Source organism: Bufo gargarizans, chromosome 2 (assembly GCF_014858855.1).
Source record: "Bufo gargarizans isolate SCDJY-AF-19 chromosome 2, ASM1485885v1, whole genome shotgun sequence".
In the NCBI taxonomy this organism is placed as follows: domain Eukaryota; kingdom Metazoa; phylum Chordata; class Amphibia; order Anura; family Bufonidae; genus Bufo; species Bufo gargarizans.
Genome location: NC_058081.1, coordinates 189,660,805 through 189,686,952, shown reverse-complemented (window position 1 = coordinate 189,686,952; position 26,148 = coordinate 189,660,805). Strand labels below are relative to the sequence as shown.

At 42.3% G+C, this 26,148-nt stretch overlaps 1 protein-coding gene across 4 annotated transcripts in view; it reads right to left on the bottom strand.

Moving 5' to 3' along the window:
• Window positions 1-26,148, bottom strand: part of AP3B2 (adaptor related protein complex 3 subunit beta 2) — an 86,924-nt gene that overhangs the window by 22,705 nt on the left and 38,071 nt on the right. For 2 of the 4 annotated variants that reach the window (XM_044283338.1, XM_044283335.1), the window contains exons 11-25: window positions 23,690-23,761; window positions 18,892-18,954; window positions 16,677-16,809; window positions 15,969-16,078; window positions 15,560-15,736; window positions 14,351-14,537; window positions 13,270-13,400; window positions 10,058-10,169; window positions 9,615-9,771; window positions 8,658-8,835; window positions 7,608-7,680; window positions 6,972-7,078; window positions 6,605-6,836; window positions 3,110-3,194; window positions 2,904-3,001 (exon numbers count right to left, since the gene is read on the bottom strand). In XM_044283338.1, coding sequence (XP_044139273.1) covers window positions 2,904-3,001; window positions 3,110-3,194; window positions 6,605-6,836; window positions 6,972-7,078; window positions 7,608-7,680; window positions 8,658-8,835; window positions 9,615-9,771; window positions 10,058-10,169; window positions 13,270-13,400; window positions 14,351-14,537; window positions 15,560-15,736; window positions 15,969-16,078; window positions 16,677-16,809; window positions 18,892-18,954; window positions 23,690-23,761 — 1,915 coding nt within the window. The remainder of the gene's footprint in view (window positions 1-2,903; window positions 3,002-3,109; window positions 3,195-6,604; window positions 6,837-6,971; window positions 7,079-7,607; window positions 7,681-8,657; window positions 8,836-9,614; window positions 9,772-10,057; window positions 10,170-13,269; window positions 13,401-14,350; window positions 14,538-15,559; window positions 15,737-15,968; window positions 16,079-16,676; window positions 16,810-18,891; window positions 18,955-23,689; window positions 23,762-26,148) is intronic. The other 2 variants (XM_044283339.1, XM_044283336.1) reach the window with 1 other exon arrangement.

Below are 26,148 nucleotides of genomic sequence, written 5' to 3'. Positions count from 1 at the left end.
TGATTCCGGCTTCGTCTGACTACCCCGTTGGTTCCTGATTCCGGCTTCGTCTGACTACCCCGTTGGTTCCTGTTCCTGGCTTCGTCTGACTACCCTTCTGGTTCCTGACCTCTGTCTCCGCAAGACCCTGCTTCGGTTTAGCCATCCGTTCGGACTTTGCTACGGCTTGCTCTTCAATAAAACCTTCTTATTTTCCACTTATCTCTTGTTGTACGTCTGGTTCATGGTTCCATGACAGTAGTCACCTGAAATGGTCTTCACTTCACAGGTGTGCCCTGTCAGGTTTAATAAGTGGGATTTCTTGCCTTATAAATGGGGTTGGGACCATCAGTTGGGTTGTGGAGAAGTCAGGTGGATACACAGCTGATAGTCCTACTGAATAGACTGTTAGCTGCTTTTTTCTTGCTATAATACAAATTCTAAGAAAAACGAGTGGCCATCATTACTTTAAGAAATGAAGGTCAGTCAGTCCGAAAAATTGGGAAAACTTTGAAAGTGTCCCCAAGTGCAGTCACAAAAACCATCAAGCGCTACAAAGAAACTGGCTCTCATGCGGACCGCCCCAGGAAAGGAAGACCAAGAGTCGCCTCTGCTGCGGAGGATAAGTTCATCCGAGTCACCAGCCTCAGAAATCGCAGGTTAACAGCAGCTCAGATTAGAGACCAGGTCAATGCCACACGGAGTTCTAGCAGCAGACACATCTCTAGAACAACTGTTGGGAGGAGACTGTGTGAATCAGGCCTTCATGGTAGAATATCTGCTAGGAAACCACTGCTAAGGACAGGCAACAAGCAGAAGAGACTTGTTTGGGCTAAAGAACACAAGGAATGGACATTAGACCAGTGGAAATCTGTGCTTTGGTTTGATGAGTCCAAATTTCAGATCTTTGGTTCCAACCACCGTGTCTTTGTGCGACGCAGAAAAGGTGAACAGATGGACTCTACATGCCTGGTTCCCACCGTGAAGCATGGAGGAGGAGGTGTGATGGTGTGGGGGTGCTTTGCTGGTGACACTGTTGGGGATTTAATCAAAATTGAAGGCATACTGAACCAGCATGGCTACCACAGCATCTTGCAGCGGCATGCTATTCCATCCGGTTTGCGTTTAGTTGGACCATCATTTATTTTTCAACAGGACAATGACCCCAAACACACCTCCAGGCTGTGTAAGGGCTATTTGACCATGAAGGAGAGTGATGGGGTGCTGCGCCAGATGACCTGGCCTCCACAGTCACCGGACCTGAACCCAATCCAGATGGTTTGGGGTGAGCTGGACCGCAGAGTGAAGGCAAAAGGGCCAACAAGTGCTAAGCATCTCTGGGAACTCCTTCAAGACTGTTGGAAGACCATTTCAGGTGACTACCTCTTGAAGCTCATCAAGAGAATGCCAAGAGTGTGCAAAGCAGTAATCAAAGCAAAAGGTGGCTACTTTGAAGAACCTAGAATATGACATATTTTCAGTTGTTTCCCACTTTTTTGTTATGTTTACAATTCCACATGTGTTAATTCATATATTTTTTTTTTTTCAAAAAACATTTTATTCCATTTAGCAGACTGAAAATTTTACAGCAATACTCACAAATATATGATACATATACTTCACAAGTTTTGAGTATCAATTTATTAATTCATAGTTTTGATGCCTTCAGTGTAAATCTACAATTTTCATAGTCATGAAAATAAAGAAAACTCTACAAACTTTTGGTCTGTACTGTATATGTTGTGATATATATCCTGTTCATTATCACTGTATTTACATGGCTCTGTCGAAAGGGTTAATGAATACTGAGAGACTGTTAGGGCTTTGATTGAGAAGCTGGTAATTTTTCACAGCTGCCATAGGGTTTAAAGAAGACCATGTTTTGGAGGGAAAAACCCAGAACAAAAGCAGACAGCCTAACCTTTTAGCTATGTTGTTATGTCTGGAAACTTGTTTTTGTCTGGAAAACCTGCTGTGTCACTGCCATTGAGTATCATTAAAGCTTTAATGTAAGTCTATACCAGACAGGAGCTGAAACAATGTATCTGTTTGTGCTGACTTCCTCCACTCCACAACTCCCACTAGAAGGTTCTAGTCTAGCAAAAACTGTATATAAGGAGAGCAGTCAGAGCCCCTAGTGTACTGGAGTTAGGGAACAGTGCTTGGAAGAGGAGACTCTGCCAGACTACTGAGTGACCAGAAGAAGATGGTGAAACGGGGATACGCTGCCACAGACCCTGGATCACCAGCCTTCTGAAGAGAAAGAGGGACAGCTAGCTCAGGCCTTTCCTCAGCATCAAACCCTTCTTCTGCCAGGGAGGAGACTGGAGAAGCCAGCCATATGCCTTGCCTGTATTGTTTTGTACCTGAATTCCTCCAGTAAATAAGCACCCTGGTTTACTGCAGACCATGACTCCCTGGACTAATTTCCCATTGGGGTACACCATGCCTTACTATCCCATCTGGAGAGCAGCAACACATGGTGACACCTCGCCGGTGTCCGGGTGACCCAGCATGGCGTTGGGGCCACCCCAAACCCGGGCACTGCAGGTAAAATTATGTGTCACCATAGTCTTAGGGTATATTTACACGACCGTATGTGTTTTACGGTCTGCAAATTTCAGATCCGCAAAACATGGATACTGGCTGTGTGTGTTCCACATTTTGCACTATGATAGAAATGCCTATTCGTACAATGCGGACAACAATAGAACACACTATCTTTTTTGCGGGGCCGCGGAACGGAACTACAGATGCTGTCTGCTGTCCGCATCAAGGGAATGTACCCTAACTAAGCAACATATCTGAACATAATTTTGCTTACTTACATGACTATTATTTTATTTGCTCTTTTCAAGAAAGCTAGCAGACCCAAGATATGTTTTCTCTATTTTTTGGCCTCTGATCTGAATTTCTTTACTCACCCTGCTCTCGCTTGAACTCATTTTCACTCATGAACACCGGAAGCATTAGTTCTCCGACTGGAGGCTGGATGGACACATAGAACTGCCGTGTGTGTGTGCTGCAAAATGAACAAATTCGATTTTGCCACTTTTCTTTACATGTTTATTCGCAAGGCTACATACAGAACTAATAAATATATTTCTATAAATATAAAATAAACTCTCACCAGAGCTGGAAGTTGGCAGCTTGAGTGGAGTCACAGAAATCAATGCCCATTATCACAGAGGTACTTTCACCTGGTGCCAGTGATTCTGTGGAATAAAATAAATGTAACAAAGTATGTTAGAGAACATTTTAATCCATTAAAGGGGTTGTCCATATGGACTATTAGACATGAGGACATCATAGTTCTGCTTGGGAAACCCCTCTATGAACCAGAACAGATAACTGTTTTGTAGAGGGTTGTTCCTATAGTTCTTGGACAGTCATGGATCTAAATGGCTGCCATGCAATACTACATTTCTTTTGAAGCTGCCCCTGCATACATTTCTGCTAGTGTCCAATTCATCTAAAAGGTTTGCAGAAATCTATGCAGACACAACCCTTTTCAGATTTATGGCATAGGGAACTGACCCTAACCCTGTTATATTTCTAGTGCCACAAACTGCCAAGTAACCACAAGATATAACAAAACCACCTCCAGGCTTAAAGGGGGTATTCCCATCTTAGACAATGGGGGCATATCGCTAGGATATCGCACCTATATCGAGAACGGAGTGGGGAACGCTGTGGCTGGAGGACCCCGGATTTCGTGGGGGCCGTCCACCACCAAGCGCTAATCCCCGCCTCTCCTATAGAGGTGAATGGGAGCGTGCCGCGCATGCACGGCCCATGCTCCCATTCATTTCTTTGGGGCAGACGGCAACAGCCGAGCCAGCGCTTTTTTCGGCTGCCCCATAGAAATGAATGGAGGGCGGCTAAACATGCGCAGTGCGCCCTCCTTCACTTTCAGGGCTCCGTTCTCGATATAGGTAAAGACAATGGGGGCATATTCTAGCGATATGCCCCCATTGTCTGAGATGAGAAAACCTCTTTAACAAGTGGCAAAGTGTTCTTGTCTTAGAGTTTTTTTGGGGTAGTACAATATTCATTACTTATCCTCAGGATAGGTCATCAAGATCAGATTGGTGGTGGGGGGGGGTGGGGGGGGGTCTTACTCCCGTCACCCCATTTAATCATCTGTTTGAAAGAACTGTACTGCTCCAACAAGCAATGTGGCCTTCTCTCTGCTCACCAAGCACAGAACCGTACATTGTATAGTGGCTGTGCTTGGTATTGTAGCTCAGGCCCATTCACGTGAATGATGTCATTGGCATAGGAAGAGGCCGCAGCGCTCAACGGAGCGACAAAGCTTCTTCAAACAGCTGATTGGTGGCGGTTCTGTGAATCAGACCCCCACTGATTTGATAAACATGACCTATCCTGAGGGTAAGTCATCAATATTTTACATAAGGAAAACTCCTTATGCTTATCTTTTTTGGGTGATTATAGTGAAAGAGTTCCATCTTTTCTCTTCAGACTTTAGTAACCAGATCACAGGTAGAGTCCCCAGATTGACTCCTGCATGCAGATCACGTTTGTGCAAACAACACTGCATAGCAGATCGGCCAATGCTTCCAAGGCACTCAATTGTTTCTTCAGGTCCTTGGCAGTGATGCTGAGTTTTGCTCTGCATAACTTCCCAATCTATGCTCAGTTCTGTTTTAAAACCCTTGGGTCAGGTCTTATGGAAAACCTGTCAGCTTTCATACCGCACACATCATTATTTGGATGCACAAACCACTGGGATCATCAATTCTGTGTACTAGACAGTCTGTGCGTAAAAAGCACTTGGCCTCTTTTCTAAGATAGTAGAAAAAAAAAGGTAGGAAAAACGTGGATAGATCCGGCACCCAAATAAAAACGAATTCCTTTATTAACTCAGAACATAGTTGAAAAAATATTAAAACCACTGTCGCTTACGCGTTTCGGGCATACAAGCCCTTCCTCATAGCATACAAGACAGAAAATTATAAAAATGTATATGCTAACAAGCATGCTAAAAAAAAAGCAGTAACACAGAAAATCTGGCATGGAGGGAATAGAAGCTGGACTGGAAATATCTTGAAAGATATATGAGTAATATAATATATCAAGCCCAGTACAGACACATATTGCAAAATATGTATTTAACAAGAAGGTAAAATGCAGTGTGAATAAGGTTATCAATATAGGTATTACAAATCCCAAACCTGTCAGCTTTCATACTGCACACATCATTATTTGGATGCACAAACCACTGCGATCATCAATTCTGTGTACTAGACAGTCTGTGCGTAAAAACCTCTTTTCTAATATGTATTGAAAAATGTACAGTTCTTTAATAACATTTCAGACGGTGGAAATTACAAGCAGAATGTACTTTTAGGGCCAATCTGCATTTTTATTTTCAGAAGTTTGACTTCATTTTCGGACTCTCACTTTGTTGGTTAAAGGGGTTCTCCAGGAATGAATGAAATAAAAATTTGTAAATATTACTTTATTATAAATATATTCCCAAATACCTTTCATTAGTTATAATGGCTCGTTTTATCTAGGGTGCAATCATTAGGAAAAATGAAATGTCCGGCGTCCTATTAGTACACACAAAACTTGTCCTATTGACTGAGGAGGGCAAATTACTTCAGGACAATGAGCTGAAGAGCTGCCTCATCATCCTCTCTGCTCTGCTTGTCAGGGATTCCGCAGGCAGGTTGTCAACGCGGTTCCCTCTCCGAGAAACTCGGAGGCACAACACACAGGGAAACACCTTGCATACATATTGGACAAACCACACCAAAAGACTAGACATGAAACTACAACAAGACGTACACTGCGTTGATCGCCTGCCTGCGGAAGTGGGATCCAGGGTTTCCCAGAGGGGGAACCACTAGTCAGTAGCAGTTGTTGTTTCATCCAATTGTTGTGCCAGGTAAGTGCTGTTGTTCCAGTGTGTGTTTGCGCTGGGTGCTTACCCGCCAATCTGGTTTATGCTTTTGTCTGCTCCTTTCTTGTTGGTAGGCCTGCTGGAGACTCCGGTTTATCCGTGTCATGGATAAACAGGTAGTCTCCTAGCCCTGACATTACTACCAGGGATCTCTAGGGTTAGTAGGGCCTGAGGTTCCAGGTATGAGCCCTCCCACCATTAGGGTTCGCTCATATAGTTAGGAGGTCAGGGCTAGGATTTAGGGATGTGTTAGAAGGTTTCCTGCTCCCTTTATTCTTGTTTTCAGGACTAGTGGCATATCCTGCCAACCTCCATTGTATGGTGTGGAGTTCCCCCCACTCCCTACCGTGACAGTATGTTCAACAAGGTGGCCCTCAAACTGGACAGATGGTAAGGTCCAGGATGGCAGCATAACTCCAGCTCCACAAGAAGCTGAAGTCCCACTAACCTCAGGCTCCAAGCCCACACCTAGCTCAACATTTCTCACACTTTAACCCCATACCCATCAGAATAGGAAGGGACAACAATCTTAAAGGAGAAGTGTGTAACCATGCTAAAAACGACACATTGCCACCGGCAACAAGCATGCACGGCTAAAGTGTCACGGTCCACTACCACCAGACCATGACACAGCCGTGACAATTACAGGCTCCAGTGGTGTGAAGGTACCTCACTGCAGTAGGCACTCATATTTACCAATTTCCTTGAACTCCTGCATCCTCATGCCACACAGCAGTTTGAGCTCACTTGTACGGATATTTCGCACTTCACTCTCAGTGTTGTTGAAGATCTTTATTAGAACGGCCACCATGCGATGATCAGGTGTAAATGGCTGGCGGCTGAATGTATATTCCACAGAGAGACCCTCTCCTGTCATCCTATGTAATAGCTCACATGTGCGAACAGAAGAAAATATAGGACTGATTACCTGAGAAGGAAAATTTACAGAAATACAAGAAGACTAGTTAAAATATGTAAAGGAATACTGACCACTCTTTTAAGTTGATGGCACATTTTTTTTTCTAATACTAAAAGCACCATGGTACAGCATGGCGTTACTCACTGTGGGGGTTAGAGAAGCATCTGTCAGTGACAACCCTTCAAGGTCGGTCACAAGGCTGGATGAGACGTTAGTTGCTGAAGTTGTAGGAGGAGCAGAGGGCACTGAGACTATGAAACAAATTAACATTGATGTTAGATTATAAAAGACATCTGCACATGTTCCTTGAAAGAAGTAATTTTACAGGGCATCTGCATTTGATTGCTGGAGCAGGGTTGTTGATGCAGGGATTTATTCTGATTGTTATATTTGTTGGGAAGCTGAGGCAGCTGAATGGTCTCACGCATCAGTTTTTGAAAGTCCCATAGCCATGAACGGCGCACAAACTGCATATGTCCGCCCAGTGTACTGTCTTCCACTTCGGGGGCCCTATTCTGTAGATAGTAGTGGGTCCCAGAGGTGAGGCCATCAATGTCCCAGATGGGATTACCCCTTTAAAGAAGAACCTAGAAATATTATGTAAATTCTGTTTCATGGAAACTTTTCCGCCACCCTTCACTGGATTGATTAAACAAATGATGAGCGGAGTCTCTTTTCAACCTGCACATCTTAAAAAAAGCATGAACAAGCATTTTATAATATGCTGTTTCTATGTTAGACAAACACCAGTGACACAAACTATGTCAACATTTTACTCACAGTCATCTAGATCCAGTAAGGACATCTCCTTGGTCTCCTTGGGTTGCTTCATTGTTGGTTTGGTAACTGTCGACTAAGTGGGAAAAAAATTGTCACCTATACATATGCTTATCTTCCATGATGGAAGACTGTTACAGTAAATGTTTTGCTAAATGTATTTATTTTTGAAGGGACTGAAATAACATAATAATTTATATTTGCCAAATCTCCCAGAACGTCTTGGCAAAAGGAGCTGTCAGGTGTCCTGGTGCCCAGCATTCTGACTAAGGGTACTTTCACACTAGCGTTTTTCTTTTCCGGCATAGAGTTCCGTCACAGGGGCTCTATACCGGAAAAGAACTGATCAGGCATATCCCCATGCATTCTGAATGGAGAGCAATCCGTTCAGTTTGCATCAGGATGTCTTCAGTTCAGTAGTTTCGACTGATCAGGCAAAAGAGAAAACCGTAGCATGCTACGGTTTTATCTCCGGTGAAAAAAACTGAAGACATGCCTGAATGCTGGATCCGGCATTTTTCCCCATAGGAATGTATTAGTGCCGGATCCAGGCATTCAAAATACCGGAATGCCGGATCCGTCCTTCCGGCCTGCGCATGCGCAGACTGGTAAAAATGTGAAAAAAGATGCAAGACGGATCCGTCTGTCCACATGACAAGCGGAGAGACAGATCCGTCCTTGCAATGCATTTGTGAGACAGATCCGCATCCATCTCACAAATGCTTTCAGTCAGCAGCAGATCGGCGGATCCGGCGGGCAGTTCCGACGACGGAACTGCCCGCCGGATCACACTGCGCAAGTGTGAAAGTAGCCTAAGAACTCACATCTCCTGGTTTTTGCAGTCTTTTTAATTCCCAGACACTGTCATAGATGTTCACACTGTACTTTAGTGTCAGGATGTCTGCAAAGATGCCTGAGAGTGAATAGGACTGCAAGCTGCAGACCTTAGAGGAGGTGAGCATCTGCCGAGTTTGGTCTGGGGTCTGTATTAGTTTAGGATGACTGGTCTGAGGTCCATAATTTACTAATTTGTAAGCTAAGTTTGAGTCTTACAGGCTTCTTCTTTTTAGGCTCAGGCTGCGGTTGTTCTTCCTCATCCTCGTCTTCTGAAGAAGATTCACTCTCCGTTTCACTCTCTGAGCTGCTCTCTTCTGAGGCTGATTTCTTTGCTGTTCTTGCAGGGGTTTTCTTCCCTTTTGCTGTTGTTTTTTGTTCCCGATCACTTTCATCACTGTCAAATAATCAAGGATGTCTCTATTAAGTTTATATTTTTGTTTATTTTCAAACCTATTTAGAGTAACTATAAATTTTATTTTTCTGTTAACATAAATGCCCCTCTATAATGTCAATTAGGATCCAACAGAATAGTGTTAAACCACCCCTCACCACTTTTTTGATTAGTAAGAATACTTTCACACTAGCGTTTTTCTTTTCCGGCGCTGAATTCCGTCCTAGGGGGCTCAAATCCGGAAAAGAACTGATCAGTTTTATCCCAATGCATTCTGAATGGAGAGCAATCCGTTCAGGATGCATCCAGTTCAGTCTTTTTTTTACTGATCAGGCTTTTCAGAAAACCGTAGCATGTTGTATTTTTACCTCCGGCCAAAAATCCGGAACACTTTGACTGAACGCTGAATCCGGCATTTTCCCCATTGACTTGTATTAATGGCGGATCTGGTGCCGGGTGTTCCGTCAAACCGGATCCGGCGTTTGCAAAACATAAATGGCGGATCCATTTTTTCCAATGCATTTTTTAATTGTGATCAGAATCCTGATCAGGATTCAAAGGTAATCCGTTTTCACACGTTTTTCCGGATGCGGCGGGCAGTTTTGGCGACAGAATTGCCCGCCGGATTCAAACAACGCTAGTGTGAAAGTACCCTAAGGGCAGCAAAAAATTGGGTGATACGACCAAGGCCTCAGAGGGAGGACCGTATGCATCAAGCTATTTTGTGTCCTAATGAGCACATTAGGGCCATTCTTGCTCTTAATTTTCGCAATTCTCTATACCTTCCCTCACTCTGTGGTTCATCCTTCTTTTTACTCTCTTCCTTATCAGACTCTTCTTCATCTTCGCTCTCTTCTTCCTCCTCCTCTTCACTCTCAGACCCTGAACCACTTCCACTGCCACTCCCACCACTCTCTGACTCGCTCACGGACTCTGGTTCTGTAATAAAGATATTGTAAGGCATTTGTCGGTATATGTAAATTCTAAAATGCAGTTCACTCAAATCCAAAATAATTAGTGACATTCTTTCACAATGTAAATAACATTATATTAATAAAATATTAAAACTTAAAATATTAAAACTGTTGCAAAAGAAATTTGACAATAGTAGTCATTTTACTATATAAAGCCCTATATATATTTATCATATACGTCATTTGCAGTGTGCACTGAGGCTCATTCATCAAATCATCAACAGCAATGTTGGCTTTAACTAATGTCTCACCACTATCTGCAGACTCGGTTGGTCCTGATTCACCATCTGAATCAGAATAGAATGGTTTTTCCTCCCTCTCTTTCCTCTTTTCTCTGCTTGGGCACTTAGTCCATTCAGGAACCTGGAAGGGTCAATGGTATTACTATCCGCAAGAAATGGTCAAGTAGATATTACATGTCAGCAGACAGAATTCAAGTATGATTCCGTTTTTAGTTAAAAAGAGAAAGAAAAAATATATACAATCTAGGCCTGTGACTGTTAAAAAAAAATAAAAATCTGGCTTAGAGTGGGAGGGGAACACATACATGTTTAACCAGCGAAAAGTATTTTTCCACATCTGGATTGAAAATAACTCTAAGGTCTCATGCACACAACCGTTTTTTTTTTGCGGTCCGCAAAAACAGGTTCCGTAGTTCCGTGATCCGTGTCCGTTTTTCCTTCCGTGGGTCTTCCTTGATTTTTGGAGGATCCACGGACATGAAGGAAAAAGTCGTTTTGGTGTCCGCCTGGCCGTGCGGAGCCAAACGGATCCGTCCTGACTTACAATGCAAGTCAATGGGGACAGATCCGTTTGACGTTGACACAATATGGTGCAATTGCAAACGGATCCGTCCCCCATTGACTTTCAATGTAAAGTCAGGAGTCCCTATTATACCATCGGATCAGAGTTTTCTCCAATCCGATGGTATATTTTAACTTGAAGCGTCCCCCATCACCATGGGAACGCCTCTATGTTAGAATATACCATCGGATTTGAGTTACATCGTGAAAAATCATATCCGACAGTATATTCTAACACAGAGGCGTTCCCATGGTGATGGGGACGCTTCAAGTTAGAATATACTGAGAACTGTGTACATGACTGCCCCCTGCTGCCTGGCAGCACCCGATCTCTTACAGGGGGCCGTGATCAGCACAATTAACCCCTCAGGTGCCGCACCTGAAGGGGTTCATTGTGCGTATCATAGCCCCCTGTAAGAGATCAGGGGCTGCCAGGCAGCAGGGGGCAGACCCCCCTCCCTCCCCAGTTTGAATATCATTGGTGGCCAGTGTGCGGCCCCCCCCTCCCTCCCTCGATTGTATTAATATCATTGGTGGCACAGTGTGCGGCCCCCCCCCCTCCCTCTATTGTATTAATATCATTGGTGGCACAGTGTGCGCCCCCCCCTCCCTCCCTCTATTGTATTAATATCATTGGTGGCACAGTGTGCGGGCCCCCCCTCCCTCCCTCTATTGTATTAATATCATTGGTGGCACAGAGTGCGGCCTCCCCTCCCCCCCATCATTGGTGGCAGCGGAGAGTTCCGATCGGAGTCCCAGTTTAATAGCTGGGGCTCCGATCGGTAACCATGGCAACCAGAATGCTACCGCAGTCCTGGTTGCCTTGGTTACTTAGCAATATTAGAAGCATCATACTTACCTGCTGCGCTGTCTGTGACCGGCCGGGCGCTCCTCCTACTGGTAAGTGACAGGTCTGTGCGGCGCATTGCTTAATGATCTGTCACTTACCAGTAGGTTACAGAACTGGCCGGTCACAGAAAGCGCAGCAGGTAAGTATGATGCTTCTAATATTGCTAAGTAACCATGGCAACCAGGACTGCAGTAGCGTCCTGGTTGCCATGGTTACCGATCGGAGCCTCAGCGATTAAACTGGGACTCCGATCGGAACTCTCCGCTGCCACCAATGATGGGGGGGGGAGGCCGCACACTGTGCCACCAATGATATTAATACAATAGAGGGAGGGAGGGGGGGCCGCACACTGTGCCACCAATGATATTAATACAATAGAGGGAGGGGGGGGGGCGCACACTGGCCACCAATGATATTAATACAATAGAGGGGGGGCCGCACTGGCCACCAATTAAATTAAAACTAGGGAGGGAGGGGGGTCTGCCCCCTGCTGCCTGGCAGCCCCTGATCTCTTACAGGGGGCTATGATACGCACAATTAACCCCTTCAGGTGCGGCACAGGTCATATTTTTGGGATGGACAGGATACACGGATCACGGAGGCGGATGACAAACGGTACATTTTCCGAGTTTTCAACAGACCAATTGAAAGTCAATGGGTCCGCAGAAAATCACGGAAAACGGAACAACGGCCACGAGTGCACACAACGGTCGTGTGCATGAGGCCTAAGGGGAAGGGGATAAGTATAAGTGAATACCAGAAACCTCTGAGACCGCTTAATAAAAATATACAAAAGTAGCGGCTGAACGAATCTGTCTTGTCTCAATCTGGTTTTCTGTGTTGTCTTAGAGTCTGCTACCAAGCCGTGTGATATCCAATGTGTAACAATGATATAGACATGAAATCATTGAAATGATCTGCTTATAGGTAGCTCATAATACAGAAGGGACTATAAATATGTTATCAATGTCCAGTATTGCTACAGCAATTAGTCAAAGGTTGCAGAAAAGTATATTGATTATAACAAACAGAAAGCATGGTATTGAGCTCCAAATAGGTAAAAAGCTATAGAAAACTGTATAATTACAATGTATAATACAAAGTAAGCTAGTAAGAAGCCATCAACAAAAAAAGGTAGGCGCAGTGTAAGGGAGGTTTATACAGAAAAGGTTGGCATCAGCAGTAAGGGCACACAGTTGACAGACATCCATGCGCATTACGTCTCAGTTCATGTAGAACTCATCCAGTGACTAAGAAATATCATATCACTGGTAGAATCTGATTTTTCATCTACGACAATCCCTTTAAATGGTTATCGTTTGAACCATATCGAGGACGATTGTACTATGAAGCTTGTGAAAGTGAGCGGAGGATGTAGGTCACTGCACATAGAAAGAATAAACTGGAGAGTAAGTGCACACTCAATCGCACACAAGTGACACCTCTTTCCACTCGCCCAGCAGGCTGATGTGACACTCTGTGGGCTCAGTGTCTTCCTCTTCCTGAGTACAAAGGAAGATAGTTCATTTAAAATACATCCCCTTATGGAATCCAAAAATGAGCTATACTGCAGACAGCACTGCTAAATCAAAACAGCATTATCAGGTTTACAAACTGGACACAGCGAGGATAAAAAAGGAATCTTTTGCAGCAAAAGCCGAAGCCTAAAACTATAGCCCATAGCAGAAAAACCAAGCAAGCGCGTAGGAAGGGGCAGATTTTTATGCAGGATAAAATGCAGCATTGCACTGCAGCGGAGGTAGCAGTGGGCATTGCCCACATCCCTTTTTATACTCAGGTTAGCACGCACAGCTTCCTTCACCTCCACGTTGCGCACAGATGGATCGGGAGCCTCGTCTGGCCAGTCTGGAAGTTCCTGATAACCCACAGCTTTGGAGTTCAACAGATGAGAAAGTGAGCCCAACTGAAAGTGATCCCGATCTATGGTTAGGAGAAAAAGGATTATTCGTTTTAAAAGGACTAGCCCTCTTTAAATCCATATTAAATATTCAATATCCTTCTAACAATCTCCCTTACATTATTTATAAAAGTGACATTCACAAGTGCAGCACAGTGCTAAGCATTTTCTCCAACTTGGGGTATACACTGTAATGGGGGCATAACAAACATATGAAAGTGAATGTCCTTATGGACACTCATTAGTTCATATTAGTCTTCAGTGGGGGCTAAAATTGAAAAAAAAAATAGTTCTAACCTCTCCCCCGTTCACCCACAGCTACTCTTCTGGTTCACACTGGAGAGTGCAGATGCAGGTGAGCAAGGCCACCAGCTGTGCCCACCTACTCCATTCACATAGCCTATGCTGATGACTTTTAACACAGTCTTAGACTACTATTTCCCAACATTTTGCCACTGGAGGAAAGTGGTAATAATGGCACTTACATTTGAAGATATGTATAAAATGCTTAATATGATTAGAAATGAAAAAAAAAAAAAAGCAATGCTCTTGTAAAAACCTTTTGGGGCACATTATTTGACGTTTAGATGCCGGTCCTAATAAAGCCCTAAGCTGGCAGTGGATCCACCAAAGTTATAAAGACAGGTTTCTGACAGGTTTCCACCCCTTCGCAGGTGTCGGGCTGGGGTACCTAGGGCGTACCAGTAAAATTTATTTTGGGGGCCCACCGTATGGATACATTCGAATATAATAAATAATTTAACACTTTTTTTTTTATATGAACATAGGCTGGTTGAGGTACATTGAATATATGTATGTAGTGCAGTAAATCTAATGTGTTATGTGCCACTTGTGCAGGGGGTGGGAGACTAGGGGCCCACCTTACTCAGGGGCCCACCGGGGATTCCCCTGTACCCCTGTGGGCCAGTTTGAGCCTGCTCCCAATATAATTAATAAAGAAGTTGAATAATACCTTTAAATGGAGACTCCAAAATAGGTGCAGGTTTTTGAGCAAGAAAGAGCTTCTTGGCATGCTTGCTAAGTGCTCCACTTTTTTCTGTGGGCACAATCAACTGGCGGATGAATCTTGTTCTGTCTCTGATGTCATAATTTTGGTCATACTTGGCCAGATTCAGGACATACTGAGTGAGGAGCTTTGTCTAAGAACAGATAAGATGGGATAATATATTAATCAGGGTAAATACACATTCATAAATAACGTAAAACTAACATGACAAAAGGCTGATAGCTTGAAGCCACATATATACATATATAACAAGAAAACTGTCATGGAACTGATTTGTGGTTGGAATCTTCACCATGGAGGCATGCTATGTCACTGGAGCAGGATCATTTCTCTTAGTATAGAAAAGGGACATGCAAAGAAAGGGGTAGGGGTGGAGATTCAACAATGTAGAATACTTCCATGACAAAATCTGAGGCAAGGGATCTTTACGACCTCAATCAATAAGGCCCATGGTTCAACAAAGGAGAAGTGTGAAGGGTCATGGTCCCCAAAGGCATCAGTCTAAGGCCTCTTGCACACAAACGTATTTTCTTTCCGCGTCCGTTAATTTTTTTTGCGTACCGTATATAGAACCATTCATTTCAATGGGTCCGCAAAAAAAAACGGAAGTTCCGTGTGCATTAAGTTTCCGTATTTCCTTTCCGCTAAAAAATAGAACATGTCCTATTCTTGTCCGCATTACAGACAAGGATAGTACTGTTCTATTAAGGGCTAGCTGTTCAGTTTTTCAAAATACGGAATGCACACGGATGTCATCCGTATTTTTTGCGGATCCGTTTTTTGCGGACCGCTAAATACATATGGTCGTGTGCAAGAGGCATAAAGGTGTAACATCTCACGCAGTCAAAGAAGGAGATACAAAGACAAGAAATATGTAGGTAAACGGCTATGTAGTGGGATTGGATCCAGAGGTATGTGTTTATCAGTGAGGTCTGTAGCTGTTCAGGGCGTCTGAGCTAAAATAGTTTGAGAACCACTGGTGTGAGCCAATATATTATCCTCATATAGCACAGGTAATGCTATAAGCAGGTGAGAATCGAGAATCATAGATGCTATCTAAAAGTTCCCAGCCTTGCAATTGTGGATACGTTTTATGTAGCATAAATGTTTAGTCAGCTATTTTACCCACTCCGGTACAATATTATGGCCACATACCTGCTTCGAATTTGTCAGATACAGCTTTGCCGCAAGGTTTATGGTTTGTAGTTTAACAATGTCTTCTTCATTAGTGAATGACTTGGCCATCTTCCGCAATACATCAGGAGCTATTTTAGGCACATGTTCACAATACTCACCAATCAGCCACAGAATGCTAGCTCGAGCCATAGGCACCTGAAACAAATAATAGCACTGAGATTCTGCATGCTCAACAAAATAGTTACGACAATGATAGATGGGCCATTATGTGCATGTACCCTGACGGCCGATCACCCTCAAGATTTACATAATATAACTGAGAATATAGTTACTATTATTATAGCAAAGCCTAATTTGAGAACAAAAAAAAAATATTGTTGCATCATATGCATTTATTATAGGTAAAATCGCTGTGAGACATTGATACCTGGATATTGTCGGTTAACTTGGCCATGTGTTTTATTATCTCGCTGTGCTGTGCTGGCTGCATTTGTAGTAATTTCTTGATTACCACCACTGATTCTGCAACAACCAGTTCTGAAGGAAATGTAAGGAATGTTATTCATATTGTATAAAATGTACAAAATGCAAGTTATATTTTTTTATTGTAAAATGCAGGACTGTGAAAAAATTCTGATTAAACATAAATATACATTAATGATGTTTTGCTATAATACTTTAATACAATTAGAGTATTCAAATGTTGGCAGTGCTAATGATTTGAATGTCATGTCGTCATGTCTTTGAATATGCTATGAAATCTAAAGTACTCCAGTGAAAAAGAAAAACATCATACTGCTGATCCTCATGTACAATACCTTTGTGGTGTGTTTCCCTTCAAAGTTCTGCTATTTGTTCTGCAGACCTCTCCTTCCTAGTTCACTAACAAGAAGTTATCGTTGTCTGCTGTATTATAGATACATTGAAGATGCTGCCTGGTCACATTCACTGTATCTCCAACCCTACAAACTCACTTTACACTTGCCACACACCACCACTCTTCTCTCTCTCCTATGCTCGAATGAATGAGTGTCAAGGCTGCTGTAATCACATGACTATATGAACTAGCAAGTTAACTCTGCATACACACAAATATCTTGTGATTTCCTCTTTGGATTAACATCATTTGTCTTACCATCTCTGTTTGATAGCAGTTGGACAAGCCCATTAAGACAGGTATCGCGGACTCTGCCTATGTTGGTAGCACATCGGCCAATGGCCTGTATTGAAGCAGCCACAAAATCTTTATCCATGCTGCGAATGTAAGTCTGAAAGGATTAACATAGATACATTTTACTTTGTTTAATTAGTATTGCTGGGCTTTGTATATTTTGAACCCTCTGAGCAACCGGACATAACTGTACTTTACTGGTGTGCAAGGAATGTATGGAACACTCACTAGCTGAGCTTGCTCCATCAATGACGGGTGCCAGCTATGTTATACATCCGACACCCATCTGCTGTGACCGGGATCAGAGATAACCCTGATCCTACCGGTTTAATGCCTCAAATGCTGCAGTCAACAGCAAACACAGCATCTGAGTGGTTAGAAAGTGAGAGCGTCCTCTGTTCTCCCCAGCATCAAAATCGCAGGGTGCCGTTCAGCTGTCATGACAAATAGAGGCCTTCTGAAGACCCCAGGCCTGACATTTTACTGCACCTATTATACCGTGCCGTTGCCAGAGAGTAAGTGAATGGTGATAAAATTGCTATTCACAGCAATTATTATTATTATTTATTATTAAAGTGCCATTCATTCCATAGCGCTGTACATGTGATGAGGGGTGCACATACATAATACAGACAATTGCGCTAAGCAAGAACAAGACGAGTTACAAACTGGTACAGAAGGAGAGAGGGCCCTGCCTGTGAGGGCTTACAATCTACAATACATAAATATTGCTGCGAATGACCCCAAGGGGACAAAAAAAAAATCAGTTGAATCAAGTTTTCAAAAATGTAATAAATATAAAAATGAATAGCATCATATTAGGAATTAACATAAACAAATAAATAAGCATATTTGGTATTCCTGAATCTGAAAACGTCCAATCTACAAAAATGCCATGTTATTTATAACGCACTGTGAACAATCCCAGGGTCAGAATGGGTGTTTTTTTGTCATTTCACTTCACAAAATGAATTGAAAAATTTCAAAAAAGATGCATGTTCTCCAGAATGGTTCTAATAAAAAACTACAACTCACCCTGCAAAAATTTTTTCCATTACACAACTCAGTCTCAAAAAATAAAATGTTATGGGTGTTAGAACAAGGCAACACAATGTAAACCTTTTTTTAAATAGTAAAATATAGAACTTTTTGAATTTGGTATCAATGTAATCATACCAACCAGTAGGTTGGGGTAAAGTTAGAACTGGCTTAGTTGCCCATAGCAACCAATCAGATTCATCCTTTCATTTTCCAAAGCAGCTGTCAAAAATAAAAGGTGGAATCTGATTGGTTGCGATGGGTAACTAAGCCAGTTCTACATTACACCAGTTTGATAAATGACCCCAATGATTTCTAAAATTGGCCTGGTCCTGAAGGGATTAACAAATATGAATATTAATGAATTACTAAATGTTACATTCACTCACACTTAAAGGGTTATTTCCACCTTGGACATAGGAGAAGCCCCAATGTCTGATAGATGCGAGTCCCTCAAGGCGTGCCCGGCTATTTTTAGAAGTGCCATTGAAATTAATGGAAAGCGCACCATGCAAGTGCGGCCGCTGCTCCATTCACTTCTATGTGGATTACGGAAATAGCTAAGCCAGAGCTTGGCTATTTTCGACGCTCCCATAGGAATGAATGGAGGGCCGACGTGCATGTGCCCTCTGGCACTTTGCGGGCTCCGTTTTAAATATAGGTGCGGCTCCCAGAGGTGGGACCACCACCTATTAGACATTTGGGGCATATCCTAGCAATATGCCCCCAATGTCCAAGGTGGGAATAGCCCTTGTACTTAAGTATAGTTTTTTCATTTCTATAAATTTGCATGAAATCTGGTTTGGAAGAACAATTATTTTTTGAATTTTTTGAAGGAAAAAGTATTATGTCCTGACAGCAAAAAATAAATAAAAATCTACTAGATTTTGAGTATTTGTTCTAGTATGGTCAAATAAGGATAATAAGTACCGGAAATGCATATATAATACTCTCATGAAGTTATTAAATAGCATTCATACCTCTTATATGAGCCCATACTTGAGATACTTTTAGGCAATAAAGACTGTGAATTAAATACTCACACTACGTATCAGTTTGTTAACCTAGATGCCCCACTAGTTTTCATGAACCAGTTGGTGAGATGTACGGTGAACTAATGTCATTTCTGCCACTCACTTACTTGGAATTCTCGCAGAATGATGGAAATGTTCGTCTCATTAGCCAGATTTGTCAAGACTTCTAGCTGCAAGAAGTAAGACATTTGATTAAGGCGAATATCCATTTAAAAAAATTTCTATATTTCTTGGTACACTATATTTGACCATATTATTAGAACCATTTACTACTAGAATGTGCCTGACAGCATCCTGGTGAATAACATCCTTCGGGGCAGGATTTTGGATTGCTTTAACCCCTCCAACCGGGATTTCTATCCTATCCAGTCAAGATCGCATGCGCTGGATAGGTTTCAAGAATTGGTTGAGAGGGATTTAGTTCTGTTGAACAATAAAATCATTTCCCAGAACAAAGACCCTAGACTTAAAAATCTGTCCAAAAAGGAATCTGCAGCACTTCGTGGACTAGGTGACAGGGCAGATATTGTGGTCAAGCAGGCTGACAAGGGGGGAGCGGTGGTTATCTTAGACAGCAAACTATACAGGCTTCTGATTCATCAGATGTTACAAGATGATAGGACCTATAAGGCTTTACCTGGTAACCCGCTCCCCTCTTTTCAAGCAGAACTCAGGGAATTGTTATTCCATGGGCTAAATATTGGCGCAATTAACCAAAAAGAATATGATTACATCTTTGTCGAACATCCCTATCCTACACGCCCTTCCGAAAGTGCATAAACAGACCTTTCCCCCACCTCTTAGACCCATTGTATCGGGCATAGGGTCGTATTCTGAGCGCATGTCAATGTGTGGACTCATTATTACAACCATTAATCCCCCGTATTCCAGGCTTCTTGAGAGATACTAAACCAAGAGTTGGAATGGTCTGAACAATACTCATGGGAAACGGCAGATGTTATTGCGCTATACCCCAGCATTCCACACAGTCTAGTCACTATTTCCTTAACATGGTTTTCTGGAAAATTTTGTGAATTTCTCTGATATGGTGGCTGTGGTGGACTTTCTCCCGGGGCGGAACCTTTTTATGTTTGACGAGATGTTTTTTCTGCAAACATCGGGGGTGTCGATGGGGGCCCAGTTCTCTCCCTCCATAGCAAATATATTTATGGCATGGTGGGAGAGAAACTTCCTCCTCATCAACACCAACCCTTATGCAGGTAGTATAAGGTGGTATAGCCGTTACATCGACGACCTGATCTTCATTTGGTCGGGTGATGTGGGGGCCATACTGCCTTTCTCCCACTATCTGAATACATGTGTGAACAGTATCCAATTCACTGTTCAGCATGACACCTTGAATGTCGTGTTCCTGGACCTCCACCTTAGGGGGTACTCCTCCACAGACTCCATATATACAAGCACATACAGGAAGTCCACAGCAGGTAATACACTACTACATGCCATGTCATGTCATCCTACCCATACAATTAGGAATATACCTAAGGGGGAATTTATTAGAGCTAGGAGAAATTGCAGACAGAAAGCAACTTATGAAATTGAGGCGCAGGATATTATCGATAGATTACCATACAGAGCATATCCTAAACAAATGATGACAAAACACAATTAAGAAGTCTTGGACATGAATAGGGATAAATTGATTTCAGCTGATCCCAAGAAATTTAATGCAATAGGAACGGAGATGAATTGTGATACAAAGTACATAAAAAAGAATGTCTTTGTTACTCAATTCAGTATACACAGATATGTAACATCATCAAAAAACATTTCCCAGTGCTAGCATGTGATAAAAATTGGATGGCAGTAGCACAAAATGATGTAAAATCTGCGGCACGAAAAGCCCCCACTATAGCCAATACAGTGAGTCCGAGTCTTTTTCAAAATAAAAGGTCTTTGACATCACAAAGTACTTGGCTATCAACTATACCTACTATTACAAATGTGGGCATTCTGTCTGTACTTGCTGCAAATACATGAAAATCTCCAGACCTTTTGAATCCAGTGTTAATGGCCAGAGTTTTGTGATGAAATCATTCTTAAATTGTAACACAACCTATGCCATATATCTGATTACTTGTACTAAATGTATGTTACAATATGTAGGATGTACCACTAACGCTATAAAGACACGGATAAGAAAACACATCTCAGATGTACCACACCATGAAAGCCGTAATATTTCAGCGGCAAGCCTTCATTTCGCGACAGTTCATGGTGGTGATACCTCTGACATGTCTGTACAAGGGTTAACACACCAGTAAGAGGAGGTGACCGTAAAAGGAAACTTTTAAATAGAGAATCCTACTGGATATTCCAGTTAGAAAGTCGCCAGCCTCAAGGGTTAAACAAAAGATTAGATCTAATCCTGCAATACTAACATCTATTTTCCCATGTCTTTAAATTATTCAGGATGATATATATATCTTTTTAAAGGGAACCTGTCATGTGGATATTTGATTATAATCTAACTAATTATATACAATCATTAACTACTAAAAAGTGCCTTAGATGTATTCACTTACTGGTGTGACAGATGGTTACCTCATAATATACACACAAACATGCCGCATGCTAATGAGCTGATTTGAGTCCAGCGTGATGTCAGTGAGTTCAGTTGCTGCTGATTCATATGGAAAATAACTGTCAATCAGCAGCCGGTAGGCGGGAAGAGTCAGGAGCTCATGAATATTCAAGACCCATCATTATGAGCTGGAGCTTTTCAATACAAGATGTTGGCAGATTGACTGGGTCAATTAAAGAAAGTGACCCAGCATTTTGCTAAGAGAATCAGTCACTTATTTATGTTGCCCTTAGTTAGGACACCATAAAACTTATGACAGGTTCTCTTTAAGCTTGTTTTTACCATTATGCACCTCTGCAGGAGGGAGGAGCCACATGACCCTTTGATTGGCCCAGGTGCGGCTTTCTTCCCCCTACAAAGGTGAGGATTTCAGTGTATTTTGAGCAGTCATGAGTAAGGGCTAAATTGGTTTTCTGCCCGAAACGCGTAGACCTATGCAACCTGTTTCTGGATGTTTTTAGCATTTGTTATTCAATAAAGTGCTTTTTGGAATACCATGAAGAAAGGCTGGACAACTCCTCTTTTGCATTCCTCCCTTATTGTACACATTTTTGCTATCAAAGCTGAGATTAAAGGCACACAGGAACGTGAAAGTAATGTATACATGAGTGGCAGATGTTTAGAGAACAAACGGGAGCAAAGAGTTTGCATGGTTGTATACTGTATCTGTGAATGTCGATGACAGAAAAGCCCTCCATAGCCTAGGTTACCAATTTGTGGTCCATGTACCCCAGTGGGGTACACACTGTGGCCGAAATGTACTATTGATTCTGAACCTCAAGCATTTTGGTGCAAAATATCACATCTCATATTTTAGACAATTTTTCAGACTAAAATGTGACGTTTTGAGCCAAAATTTGCCAAAGTTTCTGACATAAAAATCTAAACAAAATAAGATAGCTAAAAAGTTGTCTTAAGCAGTCTATAGATGCATCAGCTTTATCATACAACCTGAGTCGCTGTGATAAATCAAGTACATTGCAGGATAACAGGCCGAACTGGATGGACAAATGTCTTTTTTCGGCCTTATGTACTATGTTACTATGTTACATTTAACGACTCCCTGTCTAGATGTCTACCCTAAGTCATAGTAAATCCGGGATTATGTCTCTAGGGAGTATTCACACTATCCTTATTCTGTGCTTTTAATTGATCCAGCAATGTATATAATTATAGCCTTTATTTCAGTAGTGGGTACTTAGGAAAGTTGAGAAACATTCCTCTATAACATTTAAAGGGGGTGGCCACTTTCTGGTTACTTGTGACCAATGTATATGTAACATGACTACATGGCACGTACTAATACAGCCTTTGTGGAGATTCTGAGCCATATCTCCTTGCTGGGCAAATCTTTGGTGCTGTCTGCATAGAGGTCCTGATGGCGGGCCGCTGATGGAGGGTCATGTGACCAGACACATCACTTAGCCTCCTCCATTCAAACCTACTGCACCTGCACTAAATTCCCAACTGTAAAAGTGCAGATGACAGGTGCAGTGTGTTTGAATGGAGGAGACTGGATGATCTGTCTGGTCAAATGACCCTCCATCAGCGGCCATCTTATGGACAGGACTTCTATGTGGACAGCATAAAACAAGGGGCCATACCTTATGAAATGTAGAAAACGGCTATACTAGTGTCATATAATCACCTTACAAACACATTGGTCAACAGTAACCAGAAAGTGTCCAACCCCTTTAAGGGCTTCTTTACATCTGTGTTGGTTGCCGATTCCATAAAAAAGGCGGGAGAAAAGTTCTCCATGCAGAACTTTTTTCTCTGCTAAAAAAAGCGGGATCCCGAATGGATCTCATTATAGTCAACAGGATCTGTTTAGCTTTGTTTGAGTCATCTGTGTGCGGAATCCAGGACTTTTGTTATTTTCAGGACGGAGCAGAACAACAGAAATCAGAAGCAGTGATGTGAAGTGACCCTAAAATGGTTGTCTGTGATTGTAATTTCCTGTGCACAGTTACAGAAGGAAAAGCAGCTTTTGCATAAAACATGGATGCCTTAAAAGTCTAACAGTAAATAGAATATTAGATTTTTTTTTTTTTATATATTCATTTTTCATATGATATACCATATATAGATGAACAAAATACAGATAGAAATGTCCGGATATGTAAAATGACAAGAATCCCACTGTACTGATGTTATTTCAAATTATTCATTATGAAAGTAAATGCATTCTTTCATTATTTTCTGATATTTTACTGAACAGTAACTCCAAAGAGAAGCTACTTTACATAAATTAGCTTTAATTAAAATAAATACACAGTATCAACGTGAAAATATGTTACCTTCAAAATCTTAATCTGAGTTGGGTCAGTAGATCGGATGTAGAAACTTTTTAGGTATGGTTCAAACATCCCCTAAGAAAAAAAAAATCTAAGATTAAAGCAGCAACAAATTTAACATATTTACATGACCTATCACTGTGTTTAAAGGAATATTCCCATATTAACTTGTATGGCATATCTAAAGGACATACCCTTAAAGTGGCTCTGTCACCAGGATCAACCATATTAAAACAGACATAGTGGCTGGTAGGGCTTATCATTATGAATAAAACAATACATTTCTTTTGTCTGTATGCTAAACAGCTGCAGAAAAATCTGCGTTTTTAATCATATGCAAATGAGAAGTTCGAGCACCAGGAGGTGGAGCTGAACCCTTTGAGCAATGCTTTGTAACACCCCCTGTGCTCTGCACTGTGCCCCCTCCCCTTGATTGACAAGGCTAGATATCAGCAGGCTGAGGGCAGAGCTGTGTCCTAGCATCTACATATCATATACTCTATGTACTATAGCTTCACCATACTGGGATTTGCTCAGAAAGCTAATATACCTATTACTGCTTTATTACAAGCACAATATATAATTATCAAGACACCAGTAATATGTGTTAGGCTCCTTTCACACTAGCGTTCGCTGGTCCGCTCGTGAGCTCCGTTTGAAGGAGCTCACGAGCGGACCCGAACGCAGCCGTCCAGCCCTGATGCAGTCTGAATGGAGCGGATCTGCTCCGCTCGCCTCCGCACGGACAGGCGGACAGCTGAACGCTGCTTGCAGCGTTCGGGTGTCCGCCTGGCCGTGCGGAGGCGTGCGGATCCGTCCAGACTTACAATGTAAGTCAATGGGGACGGATCCGTTTGAAGATGCCACAATATGGCTCAATCTTCAGGCGGATCCGTCCCCCATTGACTTTACATTGAAAGTCTGGACGGATCCGTCCGAGGCTATTTTCACACTTAGCTTTTTTTTTGCTAATACAGGTCCTTCTAAAAAAATTAGCATATTGTGATAAAGTTCATTATTTTCTGTAATGTACTGATAAACATTAGACTTTCATATATTTTAGATTCAGTTACACACCAACTGAAGTAGTTCAAGCCTTTTATTGTTTTAATATTGATGATTTTGGCATACAGCTCATGAAAACCCAAATTTCCTATCTAAAAAAATTAGCATATTTCATCCGACCAATAAAAGAAAAGTGTTTTTAATACAAAAAAAGTCAACCTTCAAATACTTATGTTCAGTTCTGCACTCAATACTTGGTCGGGAATCCTTTTGCAGAAATGACTGCTTCAATGCGGCATGGCATGGAGGCAATCAGCCTGTGGCACTGCTGAGGTGTTATGGAGGCCCAGGATGCTTCGATAGCGGCCTTAAGCTCATCCAGAGTGTTGGATCTTGCGTCTCTCAACTTTCTCTTCCCAATATCCCACAGATTCTCTATGGGGTTCAGGTCAGGAGAGTTGGCAGGCCAATTGAGCACAGTAATACCATGGTCAGTAAACAATTTACCAGTGGTGTTGGCACTGTGAGCAGGTGCCAGGTCGTGCTGAAAAATTAAATCTTCATCTCCATAATGCTTTTCAGCAGATGGAAGCATGAAGTGCTCCAAAATCTCCTGATCTCTAGCTGCATTGACCCTGCCCTTGATAAAACACAGACCATCACTGACTGTGGGTACTTGACACTGGACTTCAGGCATTTTGGCATTTCCCTCTCCCCAGTCTTCCTCCAGACTCTGGCACCTTGATTTCCGAATGACATGCTAAATTTGCTTTCATCCGAAAAAAGTACTTTGGACCACTGAGCAACAGTCCAGTGCTGCTTCTCTGTAGCCCAGGTCAGGCGCTTCTGCCGCTGTTTCTGGTTCAAAAGTGGCTTGACGTGGGGAATGCGGCACCTGTAGCCCATTTCCTGCACATGCCTGTACACGGTGGCTCTGGATGTTTCTACTCCAGACTCAGTCCACTGCTTCCGCAGGTCCCCCAAGGTCTGGAATTGGTCCTTCTCCACAATCTTCCTCAGAGTCCGGTCACCTCTTCTCGTTGTGCAGCGTTTTCTGCCACACTTTTTCCTTCCCACAGACTTCCCACTGAGGTGCCTTGATACAGCACTCTGGGAACAGCCTATTCGTTCAGAAATTTCTTTCTGTGTCTTACCCTCTTGCTTGAGGGTGTCAATGATGGCCTTCTGGACAGCAGTCAGGTCGGCAGTCTTACCCGGTTTTGAGTAATGAACCAGGCTGGGAGTTTTTAAAAGCCTCAGGAATCTTTTGCAGGTGTTTAGAGTTAATTAGTTGATTCAGATGATTAGGTTAATAGCTCGTTTAGAGAACCTTTTCATGATATGCTAATTTTTTGAGATAGGAATTTTGGGTTTTCATGAGCTGTATGCCAGAATCATCAATATTAAAACAATAAAGGGCTTGAACTACTTCAGTTGGTGTGTAATGAATCTAAAAT